Source organism: Phasianus colchicus, chromosome Z (genome assembly GCF_987193195.1).
Source record: "Phasianus colchicus chromosome Z, bPhaCol1.hap1.1, whole genome shotgun sequence".
Classification (NCBI taxonomy): domain Eukaryota; kingdom Metazoa; phylum Chordata; class Aves; order Galliformes; family Phasianidae; genus Phasianus; species Phasianus colchicus.
Genome location: NC_143476.1, coordinates 69,931,507 through 69,953,089, shown reverse-complemented (window position 1 = coordinate 69,953,089; position 21,583 = coordinate 69,931,507). Strand labels below are relative to the sequence as shown.

At 42.1% G+C, this 21,583-nt stretch overlaps 1 protein-coding gene and 1 long non-coding RNA gene across 5 annotated transcripts in view; one reads left to right on the top strand and one right to left on the bottom strand.

Annotated features, from left to right (window-relative positions):
• SERINC5 (serine incorporator 5) overlaps positions 1-21,583 on the top strand; it is a 42,489-nt gene that overhangs the window by 1,698 nt on the left and 19,208 nt on the right. Inside the window, exons 1-4 of one of the 2 annotated variants that reach the window (XM_031610188.2) lie at positions 10,825-10,994; positions 13,074-13,241; positions 19,905-20,083; positions 20,351-20,433. In XM_031610188.2, coding sequence (XP_031466048.1) covers positions 10,974-10,994; positions 13,074-13,241; positions 19,905-20,083; positions 20,351-20,433 — 451 coding nt within the window. In that variant the 5' untranslated portion in view covers positions 10,825-10,973. Of the gene's footprint in view, positions 1-10,824; positions 10,995-13,073; positions 13,242-19,904; positions 20,084-20,350; positions 20,434-21,583 lie in introns of those variants that run through there. The other variant, XM_031610187.2, reaches the window with a different exon arrangement.
• LOC149913065 (uncharacterized) lies at positions 4,589-10,689 on the bottom strand. 3 transcript variants are annotated; one of them, XR_016461900.1, is made up of 4 exons: positions 10,528-10,689; positions 7,144-7,318; positions 6,417-6,463; positions 4,590-5,838 (listed from the first exon to the last, which is right to left on the bottom strand). It is a non-coding gene; the product is annotated as an uncharacterized LOC149913065 (long non-coding RNA). The 3 variants fall into 3 exon arrangements; XR_016461899.1 differs by having other exon boundaries at positions 4,589-5,838; positions 6,417-7,318; positions 10,528-10,612; XR_016461901.1 differs by lacking the exon at positions 6,417-6,463.

Sequence of the window (21,583 nt, the reverse complement as noted above, 5' to 3'; positions counted from 1 at the left end):
TAACTTTTTTTAAAGGGAAAATGGTCTTTGAGTTCACAGCTAGATTAACTCCAACCTGGATGGAGAGGAGGATGTTGGTGTAGTGTAAATAATACACAAAAATAAAAGGGATAGAAATTCCTCTTTCTCAACCCAACTTCTTCAGGCATTTTAAGAATACTGTTAATCATGCTGGAAAATCAGAAAGGAATTTGTCCTCTCCTTTTGTATTCACCAAAATATAACCCTGCCTACGAAAACAGTAATGAAGTGCTTAAGGAAAGATGGGACTTTATGCAGTAGGTTCTGAAAAACAGCCTTTATGTTGGTCTCTCCTTCCTGTCTACGAAATACTAGTTTGATGGGTTTGATATCCCATGGTATTTGTTCTTTTCAGGGGTTTGGGTTTTTTCCTATTGTTGTTAGGAAGTGTTTTGGCCCTGCACTCTCTGCTGTGCTATATTTCTGTGGTTCTGCTTTGCAAGAACTGACTAGAGAGGTTTGGTGTTCTCCTTGTGAGCTGGGTGCAAGTATCATATGTTATTATTATACATGCTCCCCTGTAGACAGGGAGCTGTTGGAGAGGGTCCAGAGGAGAGCCACAAAGATGATCAGGGGACTGGAGCACCTCCCCTATGAGGACAGGCTGAAGGAGCTGGGCTTGTTCAGCCTGAAGAAAAGAAGGCTGCGGGGTGACCTCACTGCAGCCTTTCAGTACCTAAAGGGAGCCTACAAACAGGAGGGAAATCAACTCTTTGAAAGGGTAGATAACTGCAGGACGGGGGGGAAATGGTTTTAAGTTGAGGGAGGGGAGATCTAGGTTGGACGTCAGGGGGAAGTTCTTTACAGAGAGAGTGGTGAGGTACTGGAACAGGCTGCCCAGAGAGGTTGTGGATGCCCCGTCCCTGGAGGTGTTCAAAGCCAGATTGGATGGGGCCCTGGGCAGCCTGGTCTAGCATTAACTGTGGAGGCCCTGCATGTGGTAGGGGGGTTGGAGATTCATAATCCTTGAGGTCCCTTCCAACCTTGGCCATTGTGTGATTCTGTGTGATTCTATGTTATTGTCTGTAGGCAATATCAAAATACTGTTGTTTGTTACTATCACTTGGCTATCAATTTTTTCTCAGAGTGCCAGCAAACTCTTTTAATATGAAGCAGACAATGATTATCAGTTCTTTTGGGTCTGGACCAAACTGTACTCAGTGTCTAGTTGATTATGCCTGTCTGAATAAGCTTATTCAGGTTTCCCAGCCCAAATTCCTGTTGTTAAAGCATATAGTGGCTAGCTGCCAAACTTTAGTGTACTTTGGTTATGCTGATTGTGCACTAAAAATTATTTTAGATAATCTTAATTAACATCGCTGTGTGACTTGCATCCTTGCCAAACAGACCATGGGAACTTGCTCTCAAGGAGCTTGGCCATTGACAAACTTCAGTTTCAACAGCTGTTTTTGTCACATAGCATGCAAACTGACTTTTGCAGAAAATGGCAATCTTCAGGTGTTTCTGCTCTAATGGGCTCGCTAGTGTTTTTTATTCTGCAAGTATTTCTTTGGTAGACCCATTTTCAGGATGCAGCAAGAATACAGTCTAGCTTGGACCTCCGCAATGCTTTTGATTACATAAAAACATCTGCTTAAATTGACAGGAAACAGGATTTTACATTTGGCTTTTCTTCAGTAGTTATTCTCAAGAGAATTGAGTTGAGATCATGGTTAAGAAAAGCAGCTGTTGTGGAAAATCTTTATTACAATGAATACGTTTTTTTTTTTCCTAAGTTAAATAAATGTAATTTAAATAGTTACTGTTTAGTTTGTAGGGGGCACTGTGCTGCAGCTGGCTTGCTAAAGAAGATGGATTTTTCAATTAGAATTGGTAGTTATTAGAGCTTATAAAGCGTTCAAAGCTATTTTTGTAGGTCTGTTAAATCTCAAGTGCTGTCTTTAGTGCTATTCAGTACTTGAAATCATATCAAGTAGTAAACGTGGTAATATGTGCCATAAATAGAATATGAGATTTTTCTTTCATGCCCAGGCCTCTAACTCAAGTTTAAATAAAACAATGAAATGCCGTATTCAAATCCAGGGCTTAAGCCATGCTCATACTTGCCTGTGTCAGGGGCCTCTGGGGCAGGGAGGGGGCCACCAACACTCGTGGACAGCTGACTACCTGAGGTCTGGTTTGGGGTACCACAGGTACACTCATGAAAAGCAGGGCTTTGCTCCTCTTCTTATCCCTCGTTTGTAAAAATGTGGAGGTTTTGCTTTAAGGCAAATGGGTGTCCAAACAATAGAATTAACGAAGCCTGCTTTCTTACGGCTTTGTGTGTGTTGAGGTTGATATCCTACATTGGTTTCCTTTTCTAGTAAATACTGCAGCCTTGTCTTTGTTCAGGGTTCAAACGTTGTTTTTCTCTGCTAGCCCTTCTACCTTTTTTCATTTTCATGAAAATAGTGAGAAAGTAGTATCTTTGAGGCCCCATTGCCCTCTTGTAGCTGAATAAAATTTGCTGATGGATGCAGAAGTGAATGGGAAGAGAGCTGACAACAACCAAAAGACAGTGAGGTCGTGTAAGCGTTGTATTATCTTACATTTGCACTGCTAGCTTAAATTCAAAGTAATCCCTTCCCTGGCAGTGCTTAGAGGCAGACAATACGCTTTCTCATTCCTGCTTAATTTCTCATTCCCGCTTCTTCTTTTTTTTTTTTTTTTGTCTTTTTCCTCTTGCATCCCACATTGTCAGCTGGTTGTGCTGTGTGTTTAAAGAAACAGCTTAAACACCCATACTCATACAGCAAGGGAGTGAAGGCTACCTTAGAACGCACCTTCAAGAGTGGCAGTACTTTTCTGTGAAAGGATTTGCATCTGATCGCTGCATTTATTTTATTCACACGTGTTGTTATTTCAGGGTGTTTTTTTCATTACTGAGACTGTTGTTGCAGTGGATCTACTCACAGTTGCCAGTGCAAGATGTGCTTGTTTTGGGGAACAGCTGAGTGAAAGCCTTGGCTGTAAGTATGGGTGTGAGCTGGAGGTCCTGCATGAAGCTGGAGTCTGCTGCCTTCCTAGACACGTTCCAGGTTTGCAGCTTGGTTGTGTAAAGGTGCCTGGGCTTCAGGTTGCTTCCAAGGCCCTTCTTAAATCTGAGTTAATGGCATTTGGGCTGTAGTATGTCCTGACGTATTAAATGTTCCTAGATTTCTAGGACGTGATGGACTGTTCTGACCACTGGCTTTGACCTACTGCATTGCTCAGGTCACCCAGGAAACAGATTTCAACACCAGCAGTCTGAGCACTTTTGTTTTGAGGGAGGATGTCCTTGAATTGCTGTGATGGAAGGACAATGACGTCTCTCATTTGGACTCATTAATCTGAGATAATCTCTGTAATCTTGAATGCATCCTCCATGTCGCTTCTCTGCAGCTGAAGTGCAGGGCTGCCTGCAGGCTGTGTTGTGCTGCAGTGCAAGGCGTGGGGCGGCAGGGAGGGCAGCTTTTGGGAACAGTGTTTGTCTCAACAGTAGCGACAGGAGCAAGTCGCTGCCTTTCTTCCGAGTCTGACACACCCGGCACTTGCACAACTCGCTAGGACTAGTGCTGTTTGCAGCTTGTGATGGACCTCCTAGCAATTAGAGACAGTGTATGTGCAAATATTTAAGCATATAAAAGAGTTCATAGCCTGATTGTGAAAAGCTTCTTGCGTTTTTTTTTTCTGTGCAGTAGAACTGACACAAGGCGTGTCACTATGTCACCTCTCAAACCAGGCTTTAACAGGAATCTTCCTAACAGTTTCTGAAGAAGCTAGCCTCATGTTTGTCCCTTTGTATTGCTGCCACTGGCAAAGCAGTGGTTTGGGAGTGCTATTCAACATACTTCTGAAGCCCATTGTGATGGTATTTAAAAAATGCTGATTAGAAAGTAGGAGATGGGGAGACGTGAGCAGGCTCCATTTTGAATCTGCCTGGTTAGAAATGGGTGTGCAGGTGCTTGTTTTGAATCCGATATAAACTGGAATGTCTTTAGCAATGTTGTGAGCAATTAGATTATTTTTGTTTTTTTTTTAATATAAGATATGATGAGAAACAGTTAATCTTTTGTACAGTTTATTGTCTTTCATCACTTCATATGAAGTGTTAGAATCTTTTTTTTCCCCCTTAAAATCTGAACTAATAGCAGGAGTACTTTTTAAAGGCATAGCATTTTTGTGGGACGGCTCAGAGCTGTCCATTTGTTCAGAAGTGAAGCAGCTGTTCCAGCTACATGCTTGTAAATCACTACATGAAGAAATTTCACTTTATCTGCTTCTTCACTCCTGTGAAACACATTGATTTGAACCCGTAGCTCTCTCTGTGCCCAGTGATGCACCGTGTTGTGTCTGTGCTGCCACATGTCTCAGATACAGGAGATACCATGGAGAGAAAGTGCTCGCTGTTACGAAGTGACAGCCTCAAATTATGTACAGATGATGCCATTGCTGCTAAGTCTTTCATTACCCAGCTGCTGTCTCAGTAGCTCTTTTGCTGTGACAGGCACTCAGGCTGAGGGTGCAGTTCCCATGCCCATGGCTATGGAGGAGGTGCTGGGGAAGCAAGGAGATCCAGGGAGAAACACAGCCTTATGCTGCTGGTAGGAAATGTGTTAGGGCCTTTGGATGAGAAACTTAGGTAGGTGGTTTGGTTCCCTCTTTGGTGAGCAGGGAGAAAAGACCAAGTTCAAGGCCAGGCTGGGTGGGGCTATGAGCGGCCTGATCTAGTGGGTGGCAACCCTGCCTGTGGCAATGGGTTGGGACTGGGTGGGCTTTGAGGTCCCTTCCAACACAAGGCATTCTGTGCTTCTGTGGTTTGAAAGACACACTGAGCTAGTCAAAAAAGCCTCAGTGAGAACCAGGGAACTGTTGCATATAAATATATTCTTTCCTTGTTATTTTTAATGACAGATGCAAGTAATGACTCGGAGGAATGGACTGCCCATCTCCTTTGAGATGTTCTGTATTAAATTTAATAACTGAGACATAGCTATGCTAGTGGGGGGCTGGGTGATGTGATGCGTTGCAGTGCTCGGGTCAGACTAAACATTTGCCTTGAATTTTCCATAACCAGCAGAGTCTTTAATTCAGAAATTTGGCAGTGATGTTATTTGCTAATGTTGAGCTGAGTCACCACTTAGTACCATTTGAGCAGAAAGACAAAAGCCAATCAGTCCAGTCAAGTTTTTCACTTCTGCTCTGTCAGCGTCTGTCAGCAGCTTGCTTGTGCTTTAGCTGTTGGTGTGACTGCCCAGACACTGCTTCTTCCAATAGGCTTTGTTCTACTTCTTGTTTCATGGCCGAATGGTGATCCTACCCCATGGTGCAGGGCGTGAGCCTCCATTTTGCCTCAGTTCAGGGCAAGAAGGCCTCACCAGAAAGCAGCATTCTGGCAGGACATATATCTAGAGTCAGTTGTAGTTTTGCACAACTTCCAATGTGAGGTGTGCTCCTAAAAATAGGTTATTAGTTAACTAACGTACTAGTTGCTGAACCTCTTGTCTTGAGCCACATGGTCACTAAAGCAGCAGTGAAAAGACATCTTAGGTGGGCAAAGAAGAAAATGAAGCTTCAGCTTTACAGGGGCAAACCAATCACCACATAACCATGCAGCCAGTTGGAGACATTTTTGCAACACGTATGCGTAGCTGCTGGAGGGTTCAGTGATCCCAGCTCCTAAATTTAGCCTGCTTGGCATTGCACACCTCATCTTGAGACAGTGTGCTAGCATAAAGGTTTGCTTGCTTTTTCACTCCTTCCTGAAGCTGTGAGCTGTGCCGGACTGGTGCTGTTGCTGGTTCAGCCTGCTGGGATGCTTCATGCAGCTGTGAGCGGCTGTTGGGGCATTTTTGGCAGACTTTAACAGATCAGTGATCACATTATCTGCAAACCCTACAACCAGGGTAATGCTAGTGGTCAAGTAATCACTGTATGAAAGCTAAGCTGTTGTCAGCCCAACTGAAAAGAAGCTTCAGTGCAGCACATTCCTCAGCTCTGTGGCATGGTCAGGAATTATATGAAATAGTCATTACACAAAACATTCTGTTAATATATCCTTATAATCGTAGCCACTGAATTGTTGTAAAATATACACAGTGCTTGCTTGCAACACCATAGTAGCCTTTAGATGTTATGGACGGTACTTGTGATTTAGCACTGTGGGTGGTGAAGCATGTTGTGGGACTGTTCTGCTTTAACATGATAAAAGTTATAACAATATTGATTTGAAGAAGTAATTACACAAAATATTCTGTTAATGCTTGCTTGCAACACCATGGCAGTCTTTAGATGTAGCGGATGATAACTGTGGTGTAGTATTGTAGATTGTGAGACATGTAAGGCTGGTCTGCTTTAACAAGGCAAGAGAAATGGCAAAATATGACAGCATCAGTTGTTCTGCTGGTCTTCCTTACCTGTTTGTGCAGAGGTTTCCCCATTTTCCTTGCATTCCACCAGAAATCTTTGGGACAAAAGGAGTGTTGGGAGGAAGTAAGCAAGGACTAACAATGGAGCATATTAAATGACATTGAAGATTGCCAAATAAACCTATGTCTGTTAGAAAGTCATTGGGGGTGGGTAGGATAATGAATTTAATGTGAATGTAATAAATATGTAATATGTGTGAAAATATAGCCTGTTCACAAACGATCAACTGGTGGAGCATTCTTGGGGAGTTACCTTGAAGCTACCCCAGTGCTTCCAATAAAGAACACCTTGCCTGATGGTAACAGAACTTTGCTGTTAAGTTTCTACGTGTTGATTCTGAATCAATACAGTTAAGCTTGCTAGCGTTTCCTGATGGACACCCCTGCTGTCATTTTCTTTAGATATCAGAAAGAGCTGTGTCTCTGAATCGAGGTTAAGGTTAAGGAATCTTTGCTGAGTCTTTGTCTCAAGGAAATAGGGGGCCTTGCTTGGAATTGATATAGATTATGCATCGAATAAATTCATACATAGAAACTTAACAGCAATGTTTTGTCACTGTTAAGTCAGGTGTTCTTTATTAGCGGCGCACAGAAGCACTGGGGATATTTCCACCATAAGTGCTTCAAATATTACATGATTCAGAGTCCATTATATTTCCACAGACAGTACATATTCATCAGTTTCACGTGAGACAATTAACATATACATGCCTACCTCAGGTAGCAAATTATGAGGTCTTCGGTCTTCTATTCAGTGGTCTCTTCTACCTTCTAGCATCCTTTCAGCATCATGACAAAACAACTGACAGTCTTTTACTTCATCCAGTGATATTCCTCGCTTGTCCTCTAGATGAACTTTCTTCATAGACAGATGCTCAGTAGGAGAATGCCTATTATAAGTAATTGATAAGTACCAAAATTGTAACATTTGCTCACTCAGCACTTGGCATCTACTTATCCATGGATAGAGATGTTTGGCAACCTGTCCTTTAATGTATACTGGGGTATTAATCTGTCATTTAATGATATATACTGGGGTGTGGAAGATACGAAGGATACAGGGAAGTATCTTGATGTCTGCCTGTTGCATCCCAACCTAATCCCAGAGTGAGACAATTTGGCCTTGTGTGGAGGCCCTGGCTTTCATTATTGTGTGTCTTTTGCTGAGGGTCTCTTACCAAAACAGAATAAACTTACAACATGCCTTCTAGTCTGCAATACTACATCTGTAGTATTCTCAGCATCTAAAAGTTATCACAGTTTTGCAAGCAAGATTTAATCACACAATACAATGATGCAACAACTATATTCTAAAATACGATACTAAAATATATAGCATTTCTACTTTTTCAGATCAGTTGTTTCTAAAAACAAGTTACAAAATACTTCGTGCTCTACTTCTTCAAATCAGCTGGTAGTCACTGAATGTGTAACACACTTTTGGGAAACTTCTGCATGTGTAACACAAGTAATGTATATAAACTGAAGATGCTTTGTATAAGCGATGTGCGGTTGGAGGATTACCCCTATGCACCCAGTGCTGCCAGTAAGAATACCTGCTTAATGGTAACAAAGCTTTTGCTGTTAAGTCCCTTCTCATGGATTTCTTTGATTCAGGAAGCATGATGCTCTGTCAAGATGCTGGGTGGTTGTTCACAGGAAGAGATAGAATGCTGCTAGGTCTTCGTTTCTTTAAGAATGTGCTTTTTTTTTTTTTTTAACATGATCTTCTTGGCTTTGATTTTTACAGTTTCTGCTGAAGTCTCCCAAAAGGAAGAGAGCATTGTTGTGACAAGTTTGGTACTTCCCTGTGGCTTGTATATTTAAAAAATACCGTGGGCTATTTTGGGCAGTGAGCCTGAAACTCCTCATGGATACACACTTTGTTTTAATGGCTACGGAACATATTTTCTACAACCTTCAAGATTTTTTTGGAAACATCTCTGGAACATACCTTCTAAAAATGTCACTGTGTCTATAAATGCAATAGATAGTACACGGCCACTTCACTTCTTAGTCGTGTGTGTAAATAGCCATGTGTTGGCTCAGCATTACCACCCTCTCAAATTCTGCCATTTCTCAGGTTGGATCAGCTTGGATCTTGCCATGACCAAAGCTTGCGTGCAGAGCAGATGTTCAGAGTGCGTTGGTGAAGCGTTTGCTGCAGGGAACAAGCAGCTGGTGCATGGATTTGTAGACTTGGTGCCTTTAACTCCTACCACCAAAATACCTGCTCAGAGGGGCAGAGTGTGTGGGTCACTGGGAATGGTGTGGAGTGCTCACCTCTGCCCTGCCCTCCTGTGTGTGTGCTAGCCCCTCAGAAGAAAGGATAAATTGTTTCTGCCTTTGCACAGAACATCCTGTCAGGCGGCTGAGGAGGGTTGATAAGGCATTTGTTTCTGCCCTCTTTTGTTTTTTAACCACCTAGCTCCTTTGTTTGATTAGCTGCCAGCAGGGGTACAGGAAGAGGGGCTAGGGCAGCAGCAGCTGCTGAGCCAACCTGGCCTGCAGAAGAAATGTCTGTGGAACCGTGCATGAGTATTTTTAACTGAAGAATTTCCCACACTGCTGTCTGCAGCTGCTGCCACCCGGGTGGCCACATGTCCTTGTGGTAATTGCCTGACTTGTGGCAGTCTTTGGACCTGTAAGATTTGTAGACAGACACCACTGCACGTGTGACAGACTCCTGCCACAGCAGACTTCCCAGGGCTGCTGCCTTGGGCTCCTTGGAACTAGGAGCTGGAGGGGTCACAGCACTGTGAGAGAGCACTGTTGGTATGGACCAGGAGTCCTGAGACTTGCCTGCTTACAGAGCTTGTGGATCTTGAGTTATCTAGCTTGTTTCTCATCAGAGAACTGCAAAGTGCCTTTGTCCAGCAAAGCCTTTTTAGGAGCTTTTGTTTAATGAAAAGCTAGATTTGTAAAAGTTCTATGTCATTGCTTGTTTGTTTTTTTCACTGCCCATGTTTTTGGTGTTTTTTTTTCCCCTTTTTCCTTTTTTTTTTTTTTTTTTTTTTTCTTCGTTTAACACAATGAGAATTTGTAGCTGGCTTTCTGTATTTGTGGGTCCTGAGTCCCTGGAGAGACCCTCACTGCAGTCAGAAGGCAGAAGAAAGTGAGATGGCCAATGCCCCTAGTAAGGCATGTGGCATCAGACAGTGGTGGTGCAGCTGTGCACTGCAGCAGCGTTTGAACAGAGAGCTCATTGCAGAGCTGGACTTTGAAGTCTGCCATCCAAAGATAACATCTTTGAAACCTCTCAGGTCAGTGGCTCACAGCCAGCCAGCATCTCACTCTTTGGGACAGAGGCTGTTTTCATATATTTTTGGATAACACCTATTTCATTGTGGCCCACTCTGGAATGTAGCTAATCATAACCAGAGTTACTCTATTTTTTCTTTTTTAAAAACATGGGGCTGTGGCTGAACAACCTAACCAGCTTTCTATGGTTTCCATGAGTATTCAGAGTGTCTTGAGGAGTGTGTCTGAAATAAGATGGATGCACTGCTATTTTTCACAAATACTGTCAACTTATAGGTTACATGCTGACTATTAGAAGCTATCATTAAAGAGTTTCACTAAATAATGAGAAGCAATGTGCTAGTGAACTGCATGTGCTATTTAAGTATTTGTTGCTTTAAATAGCAACCTGGGACTGGAGGGCTCCCAGGACTGGAATAGCAGACACGTCGCTGGACATAGATGAAGTTTCACTGGCAGAGCTCTATAGAACTTAAGAAAATGATGTTCCACTCTCACTCCTAAAAATGCTAAAGCTGTGTAACTTTTCCATTCTTCACTATAGTTTTTAATGGTATGCTGAGTACAGCCAGCCGTTGAAATACATCCTAGATACTTTGGATCTGGCTGATACAGACTGAAAGGCTGAAAGAACCTTCAGTCTTAATCTTTTTCTTCTGGTTTTTTTTTTTTATTGAGGTGGATAGATGATGTTTTTTGGATATATTTTTGTTTTGAAGTACCGTTTTGCCATTTGTTTGCTCAATAAATAGATCACCAAAGCATGGTTATTTCTTGGATTTGTAGTTGGTGCACTAAAAGATAATTTCACTCAGCTGTCTTTTCAAAATGTACTTGCCTTGCTTATGCACACTGTGTTTTTAATTAACAACTTTGGTGCCAACATGAGCCCATTCTGTTTATCCCCCACAGCTTAAGTTCCATGTGTTGCTGGGAGGATTTCTGTTCCCCAGCAGTGGCAGTTCTAGAAGCTGCTTGCATGGAGGCTGCTGTCTTCTCTAGTGAGAAGACAGCAGTGAGGCGCAGCAGTGAACCCAGAGCAAGGCAGAATGGGTCATGCTGTCCCCATTTTGCTGTGTGAGACACACAGCTGCTGTGGAGTGAGGCACGGGTTGAGGACAGGAAGTCTGAGCTTGAGTGTTGCAGCTGATAACAGCGATAAGGAAACAGCAAGCTGGAAGTCTTTTAAAAACCCTTCTTTTTTGCCTTGATCAGATACTCTTTGATCAACCAGTCTAGGGGCCACACTGTGGGATCACATCAGAGACACAGGTCTGCAAACACATGGGATGCCTGCTGCTCCAGGTCAGACAGGCTTCGCTGCTGGAGGAGGATGTGTCCCAGGAGGAAAGCTGTGTGTGTGTGTGTGTGTGTGTGTGTGCCCGGACAACTCAAAGGCAGCATTTGCTGTTTAGAGCATACCTTGGTGACAAATAAGTGCATTTTGAAGCCTCTGGCAAGGGCTAAGAAAAGCTGTCTGCAGCTACTTGCTAGCTAGCAGTGAGATCCTCTGACCATCTGTGATCCCATCAGAGGGCTGAGGAACTGCAGGGCATGTGTGTCTATGGGTATTCTCGAGCCCCTGACACATCCAGTGCTTGTTCCTGTACTGAATACTGGCCACCAACAGCCCAAAATCAGGAGTGCAGGCAAGTGGGGGTGCTTGGATCTGCAGCAGGGCCTGAAAGAGAGGCTCCTTGTACCTGAGTGCCTGCTGATGTCCAGAAACTCCTGTGGTTGCTTCTGCTGAAAGATGGATGGGGCCATATGAAGCTGATTCCTGTTGCAATGAAAGTCCCAGCCAAGAACAGCCTTGTGTACAAAAATAACATGTACATTTGTAGTTTTACCTGTGACTTCTCCTAAAGTAGAAGGAAGGGAAGGTGAATCCAGTTGATCTGGAAGTTAATGATATTGTCAACAGCAGGGAAATAATGAGTCCCAAGCTAAATCCTTCACAGGACTTATTTTGTACCTTTTCCTCGGTTGAATAAAGAAATTATTTGCTTTTTGGAATGCTTTTCAGAATCCTTTAGGTTTTTATCTTGGATGTTCACATAGTTGCAGGAAGAAAGGAAATAAAAACATACACACAATTCCATCTCTCAATAGCATTTAAATACTACAGACAATATCAGCTGAAGTAAGACTTGGTATTTGTTTTACTTGTAGCTGTGTTATGCATTCCTTCTAATCTCTTATTTTTGCAAAGATGAAAATCACTAATTTAATCTTTGCTAAAATGTTTCTAAACAACTGTGAGTTTGGATTTCTTCTCTGACTTTCTTCAGTTCTTCAGTATAAGATTATGCTATTACATTTCAGTCTTTCAGTGTCAGCCTTTTGTTTTTTTGTTTGTTTTGTTTGCAGTAAGTGAAGTATTTCAAGGCTTTCTCTACTGCAGAGAGTATTTAGAACTGTAAATGTGATTTTGCTTGTTTTTGCTGTAACAAGCTGGAAGCACAACTATCCCAAGGTGTTTCTTAAGCAGCTTTTCTTCATCATCTAAATTTGCTTAAAATCTTCAGTAGTTTACAAATTCCTGTAGCAGAATAATGATTCCCTTTGTCTACCAGGAATAAGACTTCTTTTAAGAGGGCAGTGTGATTCCAGTGAACTGAAAAGCATAGAATCCTTAGAGTTAGAAGCATCCTTTGGAGGTCATCTAGTCCTGCAGTGAGCAAGGACACCTACAGCTACATCAGGTTTTCCAGAGCCTGGTTCAGCCTGATCTTAGATGTCTCTAGGGAGGGGCTTCCACCACATCTCTAAGTAACCAGTGCCTCACCACCTTGACTGTAGAAGACTTTTTCCTTATATCCAAGCTAAATCTACCCTGTTTAAGTTTGAAATCATTTCCCCTTGACCTATTACTGCAGACTCTGCTATAAGGTCTGTACAGCTTCTTGTGAAACAAAACCCATCTCCAGCTTGTCCTGGGAACAAAATTCATGTGTTCTGTGTGTTAAAAGCAAAGAGATTTTGAGTCTGTGCTCTTCTCCTCCAGATTTGTTTCTTTACCGTGTAAGGGGAATTGTGTATTGCAGGAAGTAGAGGCTTACTGTTGCAATGCCTGTTCTGCTTGGTGGAATGTTACAAGACGGTGAGCTGTGCACAGACAGCAGAGAGTAAGGCGAAGAAATCAGGAGCTGTTCTTTCTCACACTCATCCTTTGTGTGTGGGAAAGCTAGAAACTGGTGTGTTTGGACCTAAGGATTTGACATAGAGGACAAGCTACTTCTACTTAAATATTGATGTGCTAAAAGGAGATGACTAAAGAAATTGTGGAGTTTGTAGGAAGTCTCTCACTTTCGCCATGTGACTGTTGCAGTAGAAACATACTGGTGATAATGGAATGACTTGGATTTTTGTCTTCCTTTCCAGTTGGCCTGCTGCTGTGGTACTGCTGCTTGTTCCTTGTGCTGCAAATGCTGCCCCAAGATAAAGCAGTCAACAAGCACCCGCTTCATGTATGCTCTATACTTCATCCTGGTGACTATTATCTGCTGTGTCATGATGTCGACGACGGTAGCTAATGAAATGAAAACACATGTAAGTAAGATATGCACTACTGCTTCTGAGGGGAGATGGAGCTCCATCTTTCTCTTTTCTCCTCCTGTATAAAAGGCAGTCCATTCTTTCTACCCCCCCATTTCCAAACCCAGGGGACTGCGCATCAGCACCTTCTTGTCAATTGCTTACACTCTGAGTGTATTTCACAACAGCAAGAGTCAGGGATTGTGGAACTAGTGGCCTGCCTTCTCTTTTGTTGTAGGGAAACCCACTACTATAAACTCATGCCAAGTTTACTGTGTGGGTTTCAAGACATCTTGTAGTAGAATAAATTGCTTTAGTTTGATGTTGAGTTTCTTTGGTAGCTTGTTTAGTAGCAGAAGAAGCAGCTAGAAAACAGCACTTCAAGAGTTTTGTTTATAATACTAATTCTGTGTCCTTTGTGTTATATGACACACTACTACTACAAAGCACAATGCTGTAAATCCTGTGCAGTGCATTTTCTTCCATGTGTGTTGAGTCATCATGTTCACATGGCCTCTAACTACAGCAGACATTGTTCAGTTCTAATTGTCTTTTTAATTAAAAAGCTTCAAAAGCATTAAAGGAGCTGTGGCTAAAACTAGATTATAAAATTCAAATTTCTTTCAGAATCCTAATACGTAACTTTCCTGAGGTAAATGTTACCAGCTTGCTTGAGATCAGATGCTAGACCTGTTGTACTTCATCTTTGGTTTCATTTCTTAAGCCACCCAAGTTACTCTTAGTAGCATAAATTCTTTCTCTCACTCTACAAGCTTCAAGAAAATAAGTCTGTTTTTAAGTAGAGAGAACAATGGGTGGACCATTTACATTTTAAAAATTAAGCAATGTGGGACTGAAACTTTCCTGCCCTGAGCTTGGCATAAGGCCTGCTTTGAGGCTGTCACCGTACTCGCCCTGAAGATTCAGAATACTTCAGTTGCTCTGAGCATCTAGTTCTCCATATTCCTTCCCAAAGAGGGAGTCCCAGAGGGTGCATGGTGATGGTCATTTCTTTGTTTTACTGACTGTTGGCTGAGTTGGTGCCCTACTTAACTTCTGCCCCTGGCTTTCAGTTAGTGTGGAAAACATCCCTCTGAAGCAGCCTGGGCCAGAAGCTGGTGGTAACATCCTGTAACTGAAAGAAAGGTGAAACTACAGGATTACATAGGTCTATCTTGAGGGTTTGGTGCCGCTGAACTTCATTGTGCCCTTTTTGTACATTCTGTTCTAATTTTCTTTAGTATTGCTTTGCTTGGATTATCACAATGCTGCCTTCTTATCTGTGGTCACCAGAACTTGCAGTCAGTTCTGTAAGAGTGCCTACTACACTGGCCTAGTACACTGAGATGTGACTGTGAGCTGCACCTCAAAAGCTTTTCAACGTGATGCTTAAGTTTCTTGCCAGGATTTACTTTGACTTAGTGGATGCTTAGATTGGCAATAAAGTGAATAATCCAAGGAACTGAAGCATATGGAAGACAAATTATATGCTAATATGTATCCAGATTTCATAAAGTCACTTTTCCATGAGTAATGTGGTTTTGATGCTGTTTGTATTCCTAATAAAAAAAACTGTCTCCCTGTCCAACAGAAAAGTGATTCAAGCAGGCCTCTACAGCGTGCTTTTCAGTCTTGCCAAATTCCTTTTCCAGTTTGTAGTCATAAAGCTCAGTGTAGGAAGAAATGGCACGAAGAGTAGCTGTTAGTGTGAAGTAGAAAGATAATTACCATCTTAATTTAGAGCATTCGATGACTTTGAATAGGAAATTGACCATCTGAAAGTAGTCTTTCTCCTCTCTAATTTAATAATTCTGGGCTGTTCAGACTGTTGAAACTAATTCAAGCATGTTCTAGTAAAGTGCACCTTCAAAATATTTATCCAGACAAACTGGTCTTGGCTTCCCAAAGATGAACTGTGTTTTGAAAGTGCAGGGCACTTACTGATTCCTTTGCTTTTGGCTGGATCACAGAGTATTCTTAAATCCTGAAGCCAGACTGTAAGCAAATACTTTACAGAATGCTTTTAGGACCTTGCACTCTTTCTTAAAGGGAGACAAAATTTTATTTCATTTTAACTAGATTTGTTTATTTTTCTCCGTTAAAAAATATTTAAAATTTCAGTGCAGTCCTTTATGGAGCCATCACATTGCCAGGAAACCATGAATCTGCTTTACCAATTTAGAAATCAAATAATCACACTGATGTTACATGAAAGGAATCTCACCTTTATCAGTTTAGATATCTAATAGTCGCACTGATGTTATGCGAAAGGAATCTCACCTTGTTAGTGAAGAAATTTTGATTGTTTTGTTGGTTGGTTACAAAGTCCCAAGCCTGAAATAAGTCTCAGAGTATTGTAGCCCGGTAGCCTTTGGATCTTTGAAGTTATTTTGAGAGGAAACAGCAGCAGTGTACATCTTTTATGGACACTATAAAAAGATTTTTAAAAAAACATGTTTGTTTTAAAATAATTCATTTGCCTCCACTGTCATGCCTTCAGTCTATTAATATATTTTTCAGACAGGACTTTTAGATCCTGTGTTGTCAAATTCTGCAGGTGCCAGCCCAGAGTTGGGAACCTGCTCGAACAGAGTAAACATGATTTCTTTTTGGTAGGTTTTTCTCTGTTCTTTTCATTCTTCCTTCTTATCTGATGCATTCCTGTGCCCATGAGACACAAAGGGAGAGAGACTCGAAGAGTTAAATTCTGAAAAATGTGCAGCGAAACCATGGCATTTATCTTTGATCTCTGGGGAGGAAGCGAGAAGCAATGGTGAGGGAGTGGATAGGGAGCGAAACAGATAGGGAGGGAGTGGATTGCCATGGACAATAGTTCGAACTGTAGCAAGTAGGATAGATTTCAAAGGAGCAAGGTTGTGGGTATCAAGGCAAAAGATGGGGCACAGCATAAAGATGTGAAAACTTTAACAATATGGGCAGCGAAGCACACATGGTGACAATATAGTTATACAGGTTGGTTTTAAAATTTGACTTTGGTCCAAGAGGAAGCAAAGCAGGACTCAACTTGAAGAAAGGCTTCTGGGATCCATGTATATATTTTTCCAGTTATTCTGGTGAGAACCAGCTACAGCTTTATACTGGCAAACATTCTGTTGAAGCATGGCCTTGCATTTCACAGGCTTTGAAATTATGGTTGATGCAAAAGGAGGAAGATAATATTTGGTTTGTTAAAAAACTGTTAATTTTTATTAAATTTATTTATTTTTTAATGTCAAAGCTGTTTCAAAACTACTGGTTTCATCCTGAAAGTACCCACGTCCTTCTTAAATAATGAAAGAAGAATCAGAAGGAGGATTTCAGGAAAAGAAATGTTTGCAAAAACCAATTCATTATTGCCAAAGCATTTAAGTTCTGGATGGCTATATGTTCTGGTAGAGCATATTTTCAGACTCCTTTCCCCAGGCATAACTGCATTACAGTTTGTTAAAACGTAAATTTGCGACAAAACCCAAGTTTTTAAATTAAACTGCCTGTTACCTACTTCTGACAAGAATTAAGCTGTAGATGCAGCCTGTAGTCCCCCTTGCTCCCTGTCTTGTAAATGGGAGTGACGTGACCCTTCCTCCAGTCATCCAGGACCTCACCTGACAGCCACAACTTTTCAAATATGATGGAGAGTGGCTCGGCAACCACCTCAGCCAGCTCCTTCAGAACCCTGGGATGCATGCCATCCGGCTCCATAGACTTGTACACATTCAGTCTCATGAGGTGGTCTTGGACCTGCTCTGTCCTTACAGTGGGGGGGGATTTACCACCCCGGTCCCCAACTAGAGATTTAGGGATGCAGGGCTCAGGGACATGAGAAGTACTGGAATCCTGTGAAGACCGAGGCAAAGAACTCATTCAGTACCTCAGCCTTCTCTTTGAAGCAGCACATGCAACTACACATGCAGTTATCCAAGAAGAGACTGAGTTTTTGCAGTAAGAATGCTTTGTCCCCTATGCAGGGGCCAGGGAATTTGCTTATGTTACTTCTAAAGGGAGGAAGGTAAGTATTTCATCAAGCTTGGCTAAGTAATCCCTGACTTTAATAGCCAGCAAAACTATCCAGTGGAAAGAAAACGTAACAAAAAACTTGGGTTGGACAAGGTGCTCGCAGCTGAGTGTATTTCAGAGATAAAACTTCAAAACAAAAACTGTCTTTTTAAACCTTCAGTGATTAAGAATACCTGTAAGGCTTTATAAGTTGTTCACAGCAGTAGTTTATCCTGTTGTGAAAAGATGCCCTTTTCATTACATCAACCCTTTTGTCCCCAGCAATGTACTCGTGTTTGTTACCTGCGAGGGTCCCCAGGTGTTTGGTTTTCTTCTGGATTTGTTACTTCAGGATCACTGGTCTCTGAAAAAGATTTTTGGTTGCACAGGAGTGTTCCTGGCCATCATTTATCAGTATATAATGTTGTGCATCCTATATAGTGCTGAGGTTTTTGTTGCTCGTGTAGGCACAAAGTAAGCTGTTGTTCTTGTGAATCCATCCGTTTTCTCTCAGCCTGATCTGTAAATAAATTATTGCAAGATACAGAAAAAAACATAGAGGGTTAAGAATTCCATCAAGACCTCGGTAGAATTCCATGCAATTAGAAGATTCCCATTTATAGCTACCTAGAGATCTGTTTTTAACTAACTAGCTAATTAGTCAAGTGTCTTGGTGTTGTTCTTGTTTTAAAACTCTGTATAATCAGAATGCTAGTTGGTACCAAGTCTAGATCTAACGGAAACTCTGTATAATCAGTACGATCATCTATATAAAAAGAAACCTTTGATTTGTCTTAGAAATACTGTTCAGCAATACTTGCTGATGGGTGGCAATTACAAGCAAAGGATTGTGAGGTTAGCCGTCAGCCCAGTTGCTTTCCCTGTTTTTGCTGTGGCCCCATGGCTTGCCCTGGCAGTGGTGTGATATTGATAGGTCTCATAATTATTCCATTCAGTCCATGTGCTCATTTGGAATGCTGGCACATTCAGCCAGTTTGTCATTTCATTGCTTTTCAAGACTTAAGAAAAAGCTCTGCTGATGCCCCACACATTTTCTTACTAGCCCTCTAAATTTTTTGTATGCGAGCTGTGCCACAACTACTTGTTTACTGTGCAGCTTCTCAAAACCTGGCTACTCCTTTGAGTTGCTTCTGAAAGAGCATCTCAGGGTGGCACAGCTTGAATTCATTTCTGTAACGCTGGGCAGCTGTGCCGAAACCTGCTTTTCATCTCCTCCCCTGATTGTAGCCCACCTAGGATTAGCTCAGTGTCATAGTTTGGCTTTCCTGTGCTGCACTTAGCAACAGTTTAACTGTGTTGCCTTGAGCTACTGAAATACTTCTTTTGGGAAACTGCTAAGAAGGCTGTTGACTGTTCTGGGTTACTGAATGCAATTGAAAGTTGTGCAGCATGCATTGTGGAAAGCATGCTTTCAAAGCCTTACAGCTGGAAGGTGAGAGCTTATGTGTTAATCTTACATTTCCTGCATCTTGGATGGCTCTCTACCCAGCTGGGAACGCTGCCTGATCCCTTTCTGTTAAGTCCTGTTTTTGTAGGCTTACCAGTCAGCTAAAGGAAGTAGGCATCTTCTCTTCTTTCTTGGAAATGTTCAAGGATGGTGTTACCCATAATCTTTGCATGTCTTTCTCCCAGAAAATCATCCTGGCTTGATTCTTCTCACATCTGATTCACATTTCTTCTGCTTGATTTATTTGTACAGTGTTTTGTCCTAGCAGGTGTTGTTTCCTGATTTTGTCAGTTACCTGTGCAGATAGCAGTGATCAGCTTCAAAAGTTTTGATGGGTTGCTTGATTTGTCTTCCTAGCTTTGGCTGAGCACTTGGTGCATACAGAGAGGCCCTTCTTCCTTTGAAATAGTTGGTGGTTCTCTAATTAAATGCTTCTACTTCTGCACAACTCCCTGGCTGTGAGAAGGCAGGGGTTGATCTCCACAAAGACACCACACAGGAGTCAGTCCTGTCTACAGAGTCCTGCTTTCTGGGCACTCGGAGTCACGTCTACCTGATGAAACCAAGGCCAAAATGTGTGGCAGTTTACATTCCCCTTACAGCCAAGCACAAAGCCTCAAGAGCAAATATTTAACAAGTCAAGAAGTGGAATTTTCCACCCTCTCTGTTAATTTAACATAAAATCAGGGTAACTGGCACAGCTCCCTTTCAGAAACTGTGATGCAAGAGAGGGAACTTGTTTCCATATTGCTTGGGTGTGCTGGCAGCACGAGGTAGAGCTTCCCGTCCTGTTTGTGGCCCCTTTGGCTGGTGAAAATGCCAATATGGCTTTATGTAAGCTGGATTACTGAAACAGAATCTATTGTTGTAAAACATGGGAAGAAGAGAGAGGGTCCCATACTGGGCAAATAAGTATTTAGGAACTGCGATGACTATGGCCGACAGCTGAAGGGAAGTGGGGTGGGCTTGTACCCCAAAGCCATCTGGAAGTAGCTGACAGTTGAGGTCCTGGAAAGCTCTAATTTGTCTTTTACACTGTCCTGTATCCCTTGAACTGTCAAATCCAGGCTGAGGGGTATCAGCAAAAGGTATCGATGGATGCTGTCAGTGTTAAACGAAGAAATGAAAAGTCAGTGGTGCACCAGCTTATGAAGGTGTAGTTGTGAGGTGCTTTATGTCCTGTCTAACAACTTGTAATGTATTTTATTTTTCAGTTTCCCTTCTATGAGCAAATGTGCAAGGGCATTCAGGCGGGTGAGATGTGTGAGAAGTTGGTGGGATACTCTGCGGTGTACAAAGTCTGTTTTGGAATGGCCTGTTTTTTCTTTTTCTTCTGCTTGTTTACCATCAAAATTAACAACAGCAAAAGCTGCCGAGCATATGTTCATAATGGGTGAGTATTTGTTTAATTTCCACTCTCTTTGTATAGTTGTGTTGCTTACTTTCCAATTGAGTGTAGTACAAGGCAAAAAGCAAGAGAAAAAAAAAGATTGATTTCACTACTTTTGTTGGGTATAAAGCAGTCAAGGGCAAAGAATAGCAGTCAATCAATAAAGATGGTTTTTTGTCTTTCTGGGTTAGACATTTTTCATAATACTTGATCTGAAGACCTCTAATTGCTATTGTAACCAGATGATTTCTTTTGTTTTCTCTCATCCAGATTCTGGTTTTTAAAGCTTCTACTTCTGGCAGCAATGTGCTCAGGAGCTTTCTTCATTCCTGATCAGGATACTTTCCTCAATGGTACGTCCTTCTCATTTTGTAATGCTGCTTTATTCTGTACTGCCTTGAGGGTGGTTATAAATCCTGGAAGTCTGCTCAGTGTGAACATGGCTGTACTTCTTCAAGTAAATCCAGTGTAGTCCAGGAGAAAAAGAATATTTGAAGCTGTATGGGGGTGACCACACACAGAATAACCTCTCATTGTTGATGCTAACCACAAGGAGACCAAGTAGGCTAGTAAAATACTACTGTGAAGCTGTTGTGCAAATTCTTCAAGAAGCAGAGACTACAATAATGCAGAAGAAATTGTTCACTTGAGAGCATAGAGTTGTGTCTAAGTTAGGTTTGTGCAAGTAGCTCTGCGTAGCACAGTGGCTGGAGACTGATATGTGATAAAGAAGTGCCATCAGGGACAGGGTAACCTTCAGCCTGCAGGCACTGGCTTCCTGGAAGCATGCAGTGCCATAAAATAATGTGGGATGTCACAAGCTTTCAGGCTGATTGTGTGGATGCTATTATAATAAGTAGATAATAGTGTAAAGCTAGGCTTCTTGTAGCCTGTAAAAGCATGCTGCTAGGAGTGCTGTGGCCAATGCATTTTCAGTTCTGGAAGACTCTGGTGCAACTTGGGCCTGCTAGTACTGGTCAAGTGCTTCAGTGTTACCTCTGTGGGGTACACCAGGAGCCTGATGGGCTGGCAGCAGCAGACTTGGTGATGACACCAGGGTGAGTTTGTGCTTTTTGGTATGCCAAGTGCATGTAGGCCCTTAAAGTGTCGAGTCTGGGCAGTTGCTTCCACTGAAGCACACTGAGTACTGTGTGTGCTTTCAGCTCCCCCAGTCTTCTCTCTTATAACTAGCTAGGGTGTTTGTAATAGAGTAAAAGGAAAGAGTAACTCTGGGAGAAAAGAGTACACTGGACAGACATACTGTGAACATGCCACTCTGGGAATCTAAGGTAAAAATCGCTCAAGATAAACCACAGGTAGGCTTATTTCAACTTCTTGCTCTTACTGGCTGTTTATGTCTGATCCTAGTTCAGTCTGGTGCTTCGTAGGTCAAGGGATCCTTATCCATATTCCTTTTTTTCCCACAGAGTCACGTGCTGGCTGTGTGAGATTGTCATTAGTTTATAATCACTGCTTGGTTGACATGGTACAATGTGTTACACC